The sequence below is a fragment of the Carcharodon carcharias genome, chromosome 7, assembly GCF_017639515.1.
Source record: "Carcharodon carcharias isolate sCarCar2 chromosome 7, sCarCar2.pri, whole genome shotgun sequence".
Classification (NCBI taxonomy): domain Eukaryota; kingdom Metazoa; phylum Chordata; class Chondrichthyes; order Lamniformes; family Lamnidae; genus Carcharodon; species Carcharodon carcharias.
In genome coordinates this window covers 107838923-107856210 of record NC_054473.1, presented here as the reverse complement: position 1 = coordinate 107856210, position 17288 = coordinate 107838923, and the positions used below count along the sequence as shown (strand labels likewise).

The 17288-nt window shown below is 43.9% G+C and overlaps 1 protein-coding gene across 1 annotated transcript in view; it reads left to right on the top strand.

Annotated features, from left to right (window-relative positions):
• The first annotated feature begins 683 nt into the window (after nucleotides 1-683).
• si:ch211-122f10.4 (cathepsin A-like) overlaps nucleotides 684-17288 on the top strand; it is a 54847-nt gene continuing 38242 nt past the window's right edge. Inside the window, exon 1 of the mRNA XM_041191802.1 lies at nucleotides 684-962. Within this exon, the coding sequence (XP_041047736.1) occupies nucleotides 802-962 (161 nt within the window). The 5' untranslated portion in view covers nucleotides 684-801. The remainder of the gene's footprint in view (nucleotides 963-17288) is intronic.

Below are 17288 nucleotides of genomic sequence, written 5' to 3'. Positions count from 1 at the left end.
CAATCTTTCTTCTGTCTCTCCCTCTCTCTCCAGTCCAATCTTCCTTGTCTCTCCCTCTCTCTCGTCTAATCTTTCTTGTCTCTCCCTCTCTCTTTCCAGTCCAATCTTTCTTCTGTCTCTCCCTCTCTCTCTCCAGTCCATTCTTTCTCTCTCCTCTCTCTCTTTCTCTCCAGTCCAATCTTTCTCTCTCCTCTCTCTCTTTCTCTCCAGTCCAATCTTTCTCTCTCCTCTCTCTCTTTCTCTCCAGTCCAATCTTTCTCTCTCCTCTTTCTCTCTCTCTCTCCAGTCCAATCTTTCTCTCTCCTCTCTCTCTCTCTCTCCAGTCCAATCTTTCTCTCTCCTCTCTCTCTCCAGACCAATCTTTCTCGGTCTCTGTCTCTTTCTCCAGTCTAATCTTTCTCTCGCTGACTCTCTCCACTCCAATTTTTATTTCTCGCTCTCCACTCCAGTCCCTTTGTGTCTTTCTGTAGTCCTGTCCGTCCATCTCACTTTCCCGTCCAATCTCTGTATTTCTCTCTCTCCCGTCCAGTGTCGCTCTTTCACTCCCTGATTCTCCCTGTCTCTCTCTGGTCAGTTGTCGCTTTAGCTGTTTCTGTGGTGTGGAGGGTTTTTGGTGGTGTTACAGGAACTTTTCTGGGTTGTGTACTGATCATGTTTCCGGGAATTATGTCATTTGCCGTCGGTCATGTGGTCTTATTCTGAGTTGGTCATGTGAGGAGCTCATCGTGGCTGCTGTGTTGTTCTGAGATTCTCCGGGTTCTGGCTGTTCATCTCTCAGTCTCTCTCTCCGCCTGCTTTGCAATGATGTGGTGGTGTTTGCTGCTGCTTTTTTGTGTGAGCAGTGCTCTGGGCTACTTCTCCCCAGATGAAGTCCTGTCCTTGCCGGGTCTCAGCACCACACTCTACTTCAGGCAGTGGTCCGGTTACCTACAGGCTTCTTCAGGCAAACATCTTCACTACTGGTAAGTGAAGGGGGCTCCACAGGAGGCTAGACACTTGGCTTTGGGACAAGGTAGAGCTCGTACCTTACAGTCCCTGGTCTCCTGAAATCTCAGAGGTGAACATCTAGCTTGAAACCTTGACCAGGCAGGAATAATGGGCGGGTGGTGGAATCTGAACCAAGCAGGAGTCTTAGGAGGAAATAAATCTCTATGCCACCCCGCACCCCCCCCCCCCACCCCCCACCGTCCTTTATTCATTTCCTCCTCCCTGTAAGTGGCATGATGTACATTGATCTGTATCATAGCGGCCACATAATCCTGGAGTTATCATAAATGAGGAAGATTAGCTTAATATTCGAGGAGGTTTTAGCCTGAGATGTTAGGTATTGCTGTAATGTGATGGGGTTTATATTGTTCAGTAGTTGCAGTGTAATTAAAATTGGACATTATGCTTATGGTCATTTGAAAGAGACAATCTTTCTTCATTAGGAAACAACACATTTTTATTGTTTGGGAGGGTTTTCTGCATCACAAGCTGGCTATGTAATTGTTTCTGGAGTTTGCAATTAAATAAAAATTAACAGGTTTGCCATTGATTTTTTTCTTGCCCCTTTTTAAAATGATGCCTCACTAAGAGAACACAAGCCTTGAACTGACTTTAGGGACAAAATCACGCAGGGGAGGGAGGCCATTGTTTTATGGAAATTCATCACCCGGTGCGTTAAATGAAGTCTCTGTTTAAATTTCCTCTGTTGCCAATTGTACCCTGTCAAAATGTCAGATTCTCTGCCGGTCGTCTGGAGCCTGCAGATTGACCCAGAAACTCCTCCCCCATCCTTTCCAAGATTTTGGGATTGCAGGCTCCCTTGTTTTGCCCCCTGGAATTGCTGGATTGCTGAATCTCCACATAGGAATGGGTACCTTGGTTATATAGTACTCTTTCAAATGGCTTAGGCCTTGAGAAGGGAGCCACACCACATCCTGGCTGAGGTGGAGACCATGCCTTACAAAAAGTCGGTAAAACAGAAGATAATGTAAACCTGCTCATTGTGGCCTCCTGAAGCAGTTCTGATTGCCGAAAGGGGTCAGAGAGAGATTCCCTTCCCCCCTTTCACAGAAACATGGTTACGGAGTAAGCCACTCAGCCCCTCGTTTGTATTGCCATTCAATCAAACGATGACTGCGCTCTATATTAACTCTGTGTTCCTGCTTTGATTCTATATCCCTGAATACCTGTGTCCAACAAAAATCTTTCAATCTCAAGTTTTGAAATGTTCAGTTGACTCCTAGTCTCAACTGACTTTTTTTTTTGGAAGAGAGTTCCAGGACACTCCCATTCTCACTGCAGAGTGAGAGGCTGTTGGAGGTGGGGAAATGGACTCCAGGGTCAGGCAGCTATTAGTTCTGCCAGTGTCTCAGTTGGCAAAGGCAGGGTGTACCTAAGCCACAGGGCAGAAGACTCCAGCTTTGAGCTCCAATTCCTGTTTGTCATTCCACAGGTGCTACCTGTCCTGTTGAGTATTCCCAGCATTTTAATTTCAGACTTCCAGCATCTGCAGCATTTTGCTAGTGAAGTTAGTCACTGTTGCAATGTAGGAGAAGTGGCAGCCAGTTATCTCACAGCAAGATGATAATGAGCAAATAATCTGTTTCCTTGATGTTGATTGAGGGATATGTAAAGATTGGCCAGGACATGGAATAATGCCCCTGCTCTTCAAAATATGCCACAGGACCTTTTATGTCCACCAGGGCCTCAGTTTAACTTCTCATTGTCAAATGGCACCTTTCATCGTGCCACACTCCCTCATTACTGCGTTGGGGTGTCAGTCTAGATTTTGTACTCAAGACTCTGGAGTAGGACTTGAAGCCATAGCCATAGCCTCCTGACTCAGACTACTACTGAGCCTTGGCTGGAACTTAAAAGGTTAATGAGAATAACTCAGGATTGGAACTGTTGCCAGAATCTGAATCTGAGGTGATTGAGAAAAAGGGCAATGAGTGGGAGAATAGTTTGCACAATCAGACATGTCATTACTACCAATTTAAACCTTATCTTGCATAAACCATCTACCCTGAAGACGTTTTTTTACAAAGCAAATAGCTGCTCTAGCAGATTAGGAAAGCTGATTACTCGGTCAGTGCTGAGTCGGCATGTGGAACAATGATAGATTGGGCAACATATTGGCCCCTGTGCTCTTGCTGAAGGGAAATTAGCCAGAATCCCTGCTCTTGATCACTGCAGGAGCAGACGTTCAGCCCCTGGGGTCTGCTCTACCTGCTCTTTAACTAGATCAAGACTGTTCTGCACCATAACTCTATTTATCCAGCATTGTTCCATGTTCCTTAATGGTGTGCAGGTGTGTATAGTTGGGGAAGACAAAGAATGAACTAAAATCTGCATCATGTGAGACAAGTCGGGGTAAAGTGGGTTTTTGTTTTAAGATACAGGGCTAGAAATTTCAATCTGGAAACAGGCCCAAGATTTGCCCCACCAATTTCATGTTGCTGTTTCTCCTTCCCTTCAGCACAAGCTATTCCCATGTGCCTGCCCTGTCCCTATATCCCTTTGTTGTTCTTTCCTTCCTCCAGCTATCTGGCCTATTTTTAGATGATATGGTCTTTCTTTGGTGTTGCTGGTCCAGAACAGAAGTGGGTGGGCGGTGCCCACTCATTGACCTCAGCCAGAAGAATGCTGCAGCTCTGGCCAATGAACATACCAGCCTTCCAGTCAGGACGCAATCACTTTCCATTCCTCACACTCAAGAGGGGAACTAGAAAATGGCATTTGATTTTTTTTAGAAGGCTGTTGAGAGGAAGAGGAGGTGAGATTCTGGCTTGCAACCTGAGAGCTTGAGTAGCAGAGCTGATGTACATGAGCCGTGCCCAGGAATCCAACAGCGAGAGACCAAGCAGGCAAGTTTCTTGTGTGCTCACCGGGCTCGGGTTGCATTCCTGTGGAATCAGTTTCCAACACTGGCACCATTCCAGCAGGTTTTCTTCATCATAACTGAGTGAGAAGCTTTGTCAGCGTTGAATCACAGACAGCTCAGCTAGATTCACATTGAATAAAATGCCTGACACATTTAAGGCAACTTCCTCATTTGTAAAACCTTCACTGACCCATTAAATGGAAGTTTCAAATAACTGGTTTGTAAACCATTCCATATTTTGACGTGCAAATGCGGGTATGGGCTGGTTCAGTGGGACTTTTTATTATATTGGCTGCTACATTTCTTGCACTGCAGTAGTGGCAACACTTCAAAAGTACTTCATTGGTTTGAAAGCACTTCGGGATTTCCAAGGTCGTGAAAGGTGCAAGTGAATGCAAGTAATTTTTAAAATTATTCATGAGATGTACGCATCACTAACAAGGCTGACACTTACTACCCTCAAAGTTGCTGGTGAGCCCGCTGCCTTGAACCACTGCAGTCCATGTGGTGAAGGCATGACCACAGCACTGTTAGTTCAGATTTTAGTGATGATGAAGGAATGGCGGTATATTCCCAAGTCAGGATAGTGACTTGCAGGTGGCGGTGTTCCCAAACATATGCTGCTACTGCTCTCCTAGGCAGTAGACATCACAGGTGCTGTCAAAGGAGCCTTGGTGAGTTCTGGCAATGCATCGTGTAGATTGTACACACTGTTGTCACTATGCGCTGGTGCCAAAAGGAGTGAATATTTAAGTTGGTGCATGGGGTACCAATCAAGCAGCTGCTTTGTTCTCGATGGTGTCAAGCTTCCTAAGTGTTGTTGGAGCTGCACTTATCCAGGCAAGCGAAAAGTATTCCATCATACTCCTGACTTATGTCTTGTAGATGGTGGATAGTCTTTGGCAAGTCAGGAGATGAATTATTCACTAGAGAATTCCTAGTCTCTGACCTGCTCTTGTAGTCACAGTATTTATATGGTTAGTCCAGTTCAGTTTCTGATCAATGGTAACCCCTAGATGTTAATGGTGGGGGGGATTCGGTGATGGTAATGCCATTGAACGTTAAGGGAAGAAGGTGAGATATTCTCCTGATGGTGATGGTCATTGTTTGGCACATGTGTGGTGTGACTATTACTTTCCACTTATCAGCCTAAACCTGAATGTTGTTCAGGTCTTATTATATACAGGCACAGATTGCTTCGATATCTGGGGAGTTGGGAATGGTATGAACTGTGCAATCATAAACAAATGTCCCCAGTCCTGACTGTATGATGGAAGGTAGGTCATTGGTGAAGCAGCTGAAGATAGTTGGGCCCAGGACACGATCCTGAGGAACTCCTGCAGTGATATCCTGGGGATGAGACAATTGGCCTCCAACAAGCACAACCATTTTCCTTTGTGCTAGGTATAACTCCAGCTAGTGGAAAGTTTTCCGATTAAGTTCCCTTGACTCTGGTTTTGCTAGGACTCCTTGATACCACACATGGTCACATGCTGCCTTGATGTCAAGGTCACTCTCTCAACACCACTGGAATTCAGTTCTTTTGCCCATATTGGGACCAAGGCTGTAATAAGATCAGGAGCCTGGTGGAACCCAAACTGAGCATTAGTTATTGCAGAGTATGCGCTATTTGTTAGCATTTCTAACAACTCCTTCCACCACTTCAAGAATGTAAGAACATAAGAAATAGAAGCAGGAGTAGACCACATGGCCCGTTGAGTCTGTTCCACTATTCAAGACGGTCGTAGCTCATCTTGGGCTTCAACTCCATTTTTCCTGCCTGCTTCCCATATTTCTTAATTCCCTGAAGCACCAAGAATCTTAAATACATTCAATGATGGAGCATCCACAACCCTCTGGGGTAGAAAATTCCAAAGATTCACAGTGCTTTGAATGAAGAAATTTGTCCTCATCTCCATCCTAAATGATTGGCCCCTTATCCTGAGGCTTTGCCCCCATGCTTTAGATTCGCCAACTGGCGGAAATAGACTCTGTGTCCACCCTATCAAGTCCTTCAAAATCTTGTGTGCTTCAATGTGCCCTTCATTTTTCAAAACTCCAGAGAATATAAGCCCAATTTACACAGCCTCTCATCATAGGACAACCCCCCTTATCCCAAGGACCAATGTAGTAAACCTTTGCTGTACTGCCTGCAGTGCAAGTATATCTTTTCTTAAATGTGGAGACCAAAATTTTTTTTTTCATTTGTGGGATGTGGGTTTCGCTGGCTGGGCCAACATTTATTGCCCATGCCTAATTGCCCTTAAGAAGGTGGTGGTGAGCTGCCTTCTTGAACTGCTACAGTCCATGTGGTATAGGTGCATCCATTGTGCTGTTAGGGAGTTCCAGGATTGTGATCCAGCGACAGTGAAGGAACAGCAATATATTTCCAAGTCAGGATAGCAAGTGGCTTGAGGGAATCTTGCAAGTGGTGGTGTTCCCATCCATCTGCTGCCCTTGTCCTTACACATGTTGGAAGTCTTGGGTTTGGAAGGTGCTACCTAAGGAGCCTTGGTGAGTTTCTGCAGTTCATCTTGTAGATGGTACACACTGCTGCTACTGTGCATCGGTGGTAGAGGGAGTGAATGTTTGTGGATGTGGTGCCAGTCAAGTGGGCTGCTTTGTCCTGGATGGTGTCAAGCTTCTTGAGTGTTGTTGAAGCTGTACTCATCCAGAAAAGTGGAGAGTATTCCATCACACTCTCAGGCAGTGCATTCCAGACCTTAACTTGCTGTGTGAAAAAGTTTTTTCTCAAACTTCTTTTGCTAATTATTTTTAATTTGTGCCCTCTCATTCTCAATCATTTTACAAGGGGGAACAGTTTCTCCCTATCTATTCTGTCCGGACCCCTCGTGATTTTGATTTTCAAATCTCCCTTCAGCCACCTATTCTCTAAGAAAAACAGTCCCAAATTTCTCCAATCTATCTTCATAACTGAAGTTCCTCATCCATGGAAGTGTTCTCATGAATCTTTTCTGCAGTCTCTCCAATGCCTTCACATCCTTCCTAAGGTATGGCACCCTGAACTGGACATAATATTCCAGCTAAGGCCAAACTAGTGTCTTACATAAGTGCAACATAACCTCCCTGCACTTCTACTCTTATGCCCCTTTTAATACAGCCCAGGATACTATATGCTTTATTAACTGCTCTCTCCACCTGTGCTGCCACCTTTAATGATTTATGCACACATACACCCAGGTCCCTCTGCTCTTGCACTCCCCTTCAGAGTTGTACCCTTTATTTTACATTGTTTCTCCATGTTCTTCCTGCCAAAATGAATCACTTCACATTTCTTTGCATTGAACCTCATCTGCCACTTGTCTGCCCTCTCCACCAACATGCCTATGTCCTTTTGAAGTACTAACCTGTCCCCTCACAGTTCCAAGTTTTGTATCATATGCAAATTTTGAAATTGTGCCCTGTAAACCAAGGCCCTGATCATTAATATGTATCAGGGTGAAATAGGGTCAAAACACTGACCTCTGGGGAATTCCCTACAAACCTTCCTCTAGCCTGAAACCACCCGTTAAGCACTACTGTCTGTTGTCTGACCCTGAGCCAGTTTTGTATCCATATTGACACTTTCCTTTTTATTCCATGAGTAATAACTATGCTCACAAGTCTGTTGTATGGCACTGTATCAAATGCCATTTGGAAGTCCACATCAACAATATTGCCCTCATCAACCGCCTCTCTTATCCCTTCAAACAAACTCCAAGTTAGTTAACCATGATTTTCCCTTTAATAAATGTATACTGGCTCTCCTTAATTAACCCACATTTGTCCATGTGACCATTAATTTTGTCCTGAGTTATTGTTTGTAGAAGTTTCCCTGCCTCTGAAGTTAAACTGACTAGCCTGTAATTGCTGGACTTATTTCAACAAATCTGTAATGTTTGCAGTTCTCCAGTCCTCTGGCACAACCCCGGAGTATAAGGAAGAATTAAAAATTATGGTTTGTGCTTACACAATTTCCACTCTCTCTTCCCTCAGTATCCTTCAATGCATCTCATCTGGTCTTGGTGTTTTATCAACTTTAAGTACAGACAGTTTATCCAATACCACCTCCTTATCAATTTTAAACCCTGAATTACCCACCTCTCTCAGTACCTTCCTCCTTGGTAAAGACAGATGCAAAGTATTCATTTCATACCTCAGTTGTGCCCTCTGTCCCCAAGAGGAAATCCCCTTTTTGGTCCCTAAGCAATCCCACTCCCCCTTTTACTATTTATGAGCCTATTTGAACTCTTCTTTCCCAGACCATTAGTCCAGTCCAGTAACATCATTGTATTTCAGTTCTAATAAATATCATAACGAGTACCAAGGCTATGGGGCTAAGCTGGACATCCTTGAAAACACATGTGGGAATTGCAATGCACAATTACCCTACATCCTTTCGATGTGATACAGGCAGTAAACCAATGTCATGTTACTGGCTCATTGTCATGATTCCTGCACACAGCCTGCACTGAGCACACTGCTGACTGGCTGCATCCACCAGTTGGGGGCCCGAAATTGTTACTTGCCATCATTGCTTAAAGCCAACCTGGACCATCCAAAGAAGTGGCTGGAGCAGGTGCAAAAAGCCTTTGTGACCTGAATTTAACCAGTGAAGGAGAGAAGTATGGCTGAACATGGGAATGAGCGGGCACCCAGTCCCTCCAGCGCTGCACCGGAGGCAGGAGCAAGGAGAACCGCTCCACAGCTGCAGGGTGTGAGGAGTCCCTCCTGACACGTGAGGCTGGATTTTACTTTTCCCCTGCGGACTGGTTTGAAGGCGGGGGGCCCTTGTTAAATCTAACAAGTAGCCTCCCTGCCCCCTGACCGCCCGCCCCACTCCCTACACAGTTATAACAGCAGCAATGGTGGCATTAGATGGTTGGCCCAACAGCAGGTGAACCAAGGCCCCCAAATGGACAATGGGGGCCTTATCCCACTGCCAGCATTTAGCCAGCGGCAGGAGAGGCCCATGCCAAGCAGCCAGCCTGGCAGGTTTCCTTGTGCAGGCTGGTGGTGGGCAGGTATGTCCCTCCTTACTGGGCCCTTGGACCCATTATACCCTCCCTTAAGTTGCCTTCCCCCCCCAGCACCCTCCCCATGGTCTCAAATCCCAGCCCCTGCCTCCCCTCTCCTGGGCACGTAACCAAAGGCAACAAGAGCCAATCAGCATGGGAGGGGAGCCCACATGCTTTATCCTGTATAGCGGAGACTGTCCTGGTCACCATCAAAAGGGCCATTGCTGAAGCCGTGGCCAGCAACAGGACTGAACCCAAAGAAGATGACAGCCTCCCCACGCCCAAACCCTTTCATGCTGACTCTTTCCACCCACTCCCTCCCCAACCCACCATTCAACACTTGCCCCTGACTTACAAGCCGCGGATGTAAGAATCTATCTCCAACCCCAAACCCCAACACTTTTCTCCTTTCGGGCACCCGAGAAGTGCAATCCGACCAGGCAGTGGAGGAAGACCCGAGAAGAGAAAGATGATAAAATCACGGCCCCATCATTTAACAGACGCAGGATCTGCACCTGGCAAGACTGTAAGCATGAGTGCACAAAGCCATATGAGCCAGATTTATTTAAATCTAAGAGTGTGTGAACATTTATGAAACAATGATCATAATATGATTAAATTCAGTGTAGTATTTGAAGGGGAGAAATGAGAAACAACTGCTTTGATTCTAGATTTAGGTAAGGCTGACTTCAATACAGAATCACAGAACCTTTACAGTGCAGGAGGCCATTCAGCCCATCAAGTCTGCATTGCCTCTGAAAAAGCATTCCACCTAGTCCCACTCCCTGCCTTATCCCTGTAATGTTGCACATTCTTTTCAGATAGCAATTCAATTCCTTTTTGAATATCTCGATCAAACCTGCCTCCACCACCCTCTCAGGAAGTTCGTTCCAGACCCTCTGGGTGAAATTTGTTTCTCGCATCACTATTACTCCTTTTGCCCATTATTTTGAATCCATGCCCTCTCATTCTTGATACTCTCTTGAGTGGGAACAGTTTCCCACTATTTAACCTGCCCATACCCCTTAGGATCTTGAATGCCTCTATCAAGCCTCCTTTCAGCCGCCTTTTCTCCAAGGAAAACGGTCCCAACCTCTCCAAACTATGTTCCTAGCTACAGTTCTTTATTCCTGGAATCATTCTTGTGAATCTTCTCTGCACCCTCTCTAATACTTTCACATCCTTCTTCAAGTATGGTGCCCAGAACTGGACACAGTGCCCCAGATGAGGCCTGACTAGTGTCTTATACAAGTTCAACATGACTTCCTTACTCTTCTGCTCAATGCCCCTATTAATAAAGCCTAAGATACAATATGCTTTATTAACTGCTGTCTCAACATGCCCTGCCATCGTCAATGACTTATGCACGTTTACGCAGTGGTCCCTCTGTTCCTGCACCTCCTCTAGAGTTTCTCCCTTTGTTTTATACTGTCTCTCCAAAATGAATCACCTCACACTTCTCTGTATTGAACTTCATCTGCAACTTGTCTGCCCAATCCACCTAAGTGTCTATGTCCTTTGAAGTTTAAGACTATCCCCATCACAGTTGACAACGTTTCCAATCTTCGTATCATCTGCAAATTTGAAATCATGCCCTGCACACCACAATCTAGGTCATTAATAAATATCAGGAAGAACAAGGGTCCCAACGCTGTCCCCTGGGGAACTCCACTATAGACCTTCCTCCAATCTGAAAAACAACATTTATCATTACTGTCTGTTTCCTGTCACTCAGGTAATTTCTTAGCCAAGTGCCTACTTTCCCTTTTATTCATGAGCTACAATTTTGCTCACAAGTCTGTTGTGTGGCACTGTATCAAATACGTTTTGAAAATCCATATATACCACATCAACAGCATCAACCTTCTCTGTTATCTCCTCAAAAAAAACTCCAGCTAGTTAGTTAAGTATGATTTTCCCTTAATGAATCCATGCTGACTTTCCTTAATTGTCTTGCCCTTGTCGAGATGACTATTGATTTTGTCCTGAACTATAGTTTCCAGAATTTTCCCTACCACTAAAGTCAAACCGACTGGTGTGTAGTTGCCGGCTTTATCCTTGCACCCCTTTTTGAACTAGAGTGTAACATTCACAGTTCTCCAGTCCTCTGGCATCACCCCTGTGTCTAAGGAAAACTGAAAGATTATCACTAGTGTCCCTGCAATTTCTGCTCTCACTTCCCTCTGTACTCTTGGATGCATGCCATCTAGTCCTGATACCTTATCTACTTTAAGGATAGTCTTTCTAACATCTCCTCCTCCTCAATTGTAAATTATTCTAGTGTGCCAGATACCTCCCCTCTCACCTCAGCATCATCTTCCTTTCTAAAGACATATGCAAAGTACTCATTTAGTACCTCTGCTATTTCTCCTGCTCCATGTGCAAGTCCCCTAATCATCCCTACTCTTTCTTTTACCATCCTTTTATTATTTATATGCTTATGGAAGACCTTGGGTTTCCTGTTCATGTTAGCTGCCAGCCTCTTTTCATACTCTCTTCTTGCTTTTCTTATTAGTTTTTTCACTTCTGTATCCTATATTCAGCCTGATTCTCCACTGTATTTTCTACATGACATCTGTCGTTTGCGCACTTTTTCCTTTTCATCTTCACTTCTATCCCCTTCATCAACCATAGCACTCTGGATTTATTTGCCTACCTTTCTCCTTCAAGGGAGTATACCTTAACATGCCTGCTATACTTTTTCTTTGAAGGTGGTCCATTGTTCAGCCACCGTCTTTTCTGCCAACATTTGATTCCAACTCACTTGAATCAGATAGATTCTCAGCCCATCGAAATTGGCTTTCCCCCAATTGATTATCCCTGCTCTGGATTGTTCCTCTTCCTTTTCCATGGCCAACCTAAACCTTATAACCCAATGATCACTGCCCAGTAAATGCTGTCCCACTGACGTTTGATCCACTTGAGCCAACTCATTTCCCGGAACTGGATCCAACAGTGCCTGCCCTCTCAATGGACTGGAAACATACCACTGCAGAGAATTAGCTTGAATGTATTCCAGGAACTTTCGCCCCACTTGACCCTTTGCACTATTCCTATCCCAGTCTATATTTGTATAATTTAAGTCCCCCATTATAATTACTCTATAATTCTTTCACCTCTCTGTAATTTCTTGCAAATCTGTATTTCTACATCCCTTCCACTAGTTGGTTGTCTGTGTACTACACCGATCAATGTTATTGCACCTTTTTCATTCCTTACCTCTAGCCAGAGAGATTCTGTCCTTGACTCTTCTGGAACATCCTCTCTCTCCAGTACTGTAATACCATCCTTAATCAATAATGCCACTCCCCACCCCCCCCCCCCCCCCCACTTCCTTTCCTGTCTCTCCTAAACACCTGTACCTGGGAGCACTTAACGCCCAGTATTGCCCTCCATTGAGCCAGCTTTCTGTTATAGCAATAATATCATAATTCCATTGTCAAACTATGCCTGTAGTTCACCAATTTTATTAATCACACTGCACACATTCACATACATGCACATTAAGTCTGATTTAGCCTTTTTTATTTTTTCCCCTTCCTTACGATAAGGTAGAGACTGTCTGCCATAAACTGGGCAAATCTGATGATGGATAAAATGACAGATCAACTGCGGGAGGCATTCAAGAATAATTTAATGTGATACAGAATCTTAAGGGAGCTTAAGATTAAGAGCTCTACTTGCCAAAGCGGTCAGCTGTGGACATTAAAGAACTAAGAGACAACATAAAACTAAAAGAAAAAGCTTGCAAAAATTTAGCACAGATCCAGGCGAATGGGAAAGATACAGAAAAAACAGCATAAGTGACAAAACAAGTAAAAAATAAACACCTTTTTCAAGTCACATTAGGAAGAAGAGAGTGATCAGAAGCAATGAAATAAAAACTGAAAATTGTGACGCTATCAATGAAAATTAGGAAAAAGTGGACATGCTGAGTAATTACTTTGCATCAGTATTTACAATAGAGGAAGAAGGAAGTCAGCATGCCCGACATCCCAAGAAATCTAATACTGAATCAGAAATTCACCCCAATTAACCTAAGCAAAATAATTGTAATGAAGAGAATATGGCAATAATTTGTGACAAATCCTTGGGACCAGATGATTTCCATCCCAGGGTTTTAATGGAAGTAGGTGAGAACATTGCTGATGCATTAGTTTTGCAAAGGTCTCTTGATTTGGGAACCATTCCTTCAGATTGAAAAATTGCCCATGTCACGCCTCTGTTTAAAAGAGATGAGAGAGAGAAACCAGGCAATTATGGACCAGTTAGTTTAACATCTGTTATCAGGAAATTGCTAGGGTTTGTATTTAAGGATAGGGTGATTGAACACCTTGAAAATTTTCAGCTGATCAGAAAGAACCAGTACAGATTTATAAAAGGTGGGTCATGCCTAACAAATCTGGTATTTTTGAGGAGGTGATTAATGTAGCCAGCAGGGGAATGTCTGCAGATACTATTTATATGGACTTCCAGAAGGCGCCTGACAAAGTTCCTCATGAAGGACTGTTAGTTAGTTGGAATTGGAGATGATTTATTAACCTGGTTAGGAAGTTGACTGAGTGGAAGTTGACAGAGGGTATTGATAGTGGGCAGGTACTCTAATTGACTGTGTGTGACTAGTGGTGTCCCACAATGTTGGGGCCTCAGCTATTCACTATTAACTAATGACTTTGATGATAGGATAGAGAGCCACATTTCCAAATTAGCTGATGACACAAAGATAGGTGGAATTTTACTGATGTAGATGAAAGTGTAACATTGCAAAGAGATGTTGATAGATTAAGTGAATGAGCAAAACTGCAGCCATGGATTTCGATGTCGGCAAATGTGAGGCCTGTACGCTTTGGCCTAAAGGGAATAGAACACTGTACTTTCCAAATGGTGAAAAGCTTGCAACAGTGGAAGTCCAAGGAGACTTAGGGGTCCAGGTAGATGGACCACTGAAATATCATGATCACGTACAGAAAGTAATCGAAAAGGCGAATGCAATACAAGCCTATACTTCAACTAAATATGTGAGGAGGGTTCAAGTGCGTGGAAATCTATAAACCTAAAGAGAAAAGTCATGACTATAGAGCAGTGTCGAGTTTTGGGGTGAAGATAAGCAGAGTGTGACAGGATAGGAACATAAACTTTAACGGTAATAGTGTATCAGTGAATAAGGTCAAATCTGGACAAAATGTTTAAACAGTTCTAAAATTAAAGGCACTTTATTGGCATGCATGAAGCATTTGTAGAAAGAAATTAATGGCGCAAAGAGAAAATGGGTTTGATATAACAGCCATTACAGAGATATGGGGCAGAATTTTGCCGTCTGTGATTTGGGGGCGGGGCCCACTCGCCGATGGGAACCCCCGACGTCATCCTGGTCATTTAAATATTGAAGGCGGGCGGACAGTGAAATCAGCTGTCCGCCCGCTGATCTGTCAATGGCCAGTTGAGGCCATTGACAGGATAATTAAGCTTGTTAAATGCCCTGCCCGTCCAACCTTAAGGCTGGCGGGCAGGCCAGGAGCCCCAGTGGGCTTCTGATAATATATAAAACCTCATCCACTGGTGGGATGAGGTTTCATGTCTGTTTTCAAAAACTTCAACAAAGTTTATGTGCTTCTTATTAACATGTCCCATCTCGTGTGTCATTGTCACATGAGGGGGACATATTAATAATTTTAATATTTTTCTATTTTTAAAGATTTGTCAGTAATCTCCCTGAGACAGCACTTAGTCTCAGGGAGATGTGCGCATGTGTGCAAAACAGCGCACTTTGACAGATGGGGAATCCACCCCCCCCCCCCCCCCCCCCCCCCCCCGCCCCAGCGCATAGCACTTCCTCTCGGGCAGGCTGCTTGCCGGGCCTTAATTGGCCCGCCCACTCAAAATGGCGATGGGGCCCATTTCGGTGGTAGGGTTCAGCTGCCCGCCTGCCAATCAAGGTAAAAATTCTGGCCATGGTTATCTGGTCACCAAAATTGGGAACTAAATTTCCAGGGTACTCTGTTTTGTAAAGGCAGACAAAATCAAAATGTAACAAAGTAGGTAGTCTTGATAATAAAGGATGACATAAGGGCAGTTGTGAGGAAAAACCAAGCTCAAAAGAGCAGGAAGTGGAAATCAGTGTGGGTGGAGATAAGAAGGAACAAGAGTCAGAAAACATTGGTGGGAGTAGTTTGTAAGATGTCCAACAGTTGTGACACAGTTGGACAGTGCATTAAGCAAGAAATAAGAGGAGATTCTACAAAGGCAATGCAATAATCATGGGGGATCTTAATATTCACATAGGCTGTACAAATCAAATAGGCAAAAATATTTTGGAGATCACATTCATGGAATGCATTCAGAACAGTTTCTTAGAATAATACATTATCGAACCAACCAGGGAAAAGGCTATTTTGAATCTTATTTTGTGTAATAAGACAGGATGGTTAAGTAATCTCATTGTAAGGGATCTTGAGAATTGACAGAATGTGACAGTGAGCCCACCCCTGGAGCAGGTAATTTTTACCAAAGCTCCTGGATGATGAGGTGTGGGTGTCCAAAGCAGCACAACCTCTGTCAGTGATCAGGATGCAGATTTCAGGCCTGTAAAGACTACTGATATAAAAACAAAAAAACTGCAGATGCTGGAAATCCAAAACAAAAACAGAATTACCTGGAAAAACTCAGCAGGTCTGGCAGCATCGACGGAGAAGAAAAGAGTTGACGTTTCAAGTCCTCATGACCCTTCGACAGAACTTGAGTTCGAGTCCAAGAAAGAGTTTACTCAAGTTCTATCGAAGGGTCATGAGGACTCGAAACATCAACTCTTTTCTTCTCCGCCGATGCTGCCAGACCTGCTGAGTTTTTCCAGGTAATTCTGTTTTTGTTCTGTAAAGACTACTGTTGGATATGGGAACATTTCTTTTAATTTTGTCAGTTGATATAATTTAAGAGAATGATGTTCTGTACACATTTCCATTTCCTCACCAGAAGACAGACAGCACTCACTAATGTCAAAATGCCCATTATTTACATCTGAGCTTAGATAACAGAGTTGGTCTGTTCTTCAATTGTAAAAAGCATCACAAGCGAGCTGCACATGCATCACATTCACGTAGCAATCAGGATTTTTTTTCTCCTTGCATTCTGTCTCCATTGAGGGTGCTGAGGTCAGATTTAGTACCTAGTTGAGATCAGTTATTTCAGCACCTAGTAAGAATGGAATCTGGGGACTTTCCAATCCAATCACGTGGTTTATGAGTTTTTAGTACAAACCCATTTCCATCTGTTTCAGATGAAGTTACATTGTTTCATAGTTTGCCACTGTGAGATTTGAACTCTTGATACTCTTTTGAGTAAACCTGTTTCCATCTGTTTCAGATGAAGTTACATTGTTTCATAGTTTGCCATTGTGAGATTTGAACTCTTGATACTCCTTCGAGTACAAAACTGTTTCCATCTGTTTCAGATGAAGTCACATTGTTCCATAGTTTGCCATTGTGAGATTTGAACTCTTGATACTCTTTTGAGTAAACCTGTTTCCATCTGTTTCAGATGAAGTTACATTGTTTCATAGTTTGCCATTGTGAGATTTGAACTCTTGATCTCTTGATCTTGGGGTTACAAACCCAGTACCATAACCACTTGGCTATTTAGGCCAAGCCCATTATGTGGTTTATGGCCACATCATGAGCAGCCTTTACTAACTGGGCTAATTAAGTTTCAGGCTATTGCTGGCTTGCACTGTTACAGCCGAAGATTTACTTCCTGCACAAATTCTAACCGCACACGCTCACTGCTGAGTTAAAGTTGCAACTTGAAATAGCTTCTCAGTTGTTCTTAATCCTTTCCCTGCAAGGAATGGTTCTCTTTCGCACACTCTGATCTTCGTACACATTCGCTTACCGATTCTGTCCCTATCATTCATTCTTATTCTTCCTCACACTCTTCCTCAATGTTTCTCACTGTCTTTCTATATTTAAAACACACTCTCTTCACCCCCCCCCCCCCTCTCTGTCCTACAATAGGGTGCGGGGGTGCAGTGGGGGGCTACTGGGAGGAAGTAGAGGATACAGGGAAAGTAGCGTAGCCCTAACAATCACGAGGGCAGAGAACAAAGACAGGCCTATCCAATGTGTGTAAGAATGGGGACCATCCATGCTTTCTGTCCTTTTTTGTTTTAGATGGAGAAATTGGCTGCACAGCAAATGGAGCCCGTGTCCCTCTGTTCCCTGGCTCATTACAATGGTTGCCTTGTGTAACTTTGTCATCAAGACTTGTGTGTCTAAACTATGCCTTTTTTAGTTTTCTGGCACTCTGAACCCCTGCAGCTCTCTGGGAGTAGTCCCTGCATCCATGGAACCTTAGGAGCTGTTTGTCAAATGTCCCATCTCCCTATGGTTTCTCCAGGAGCCAACCAT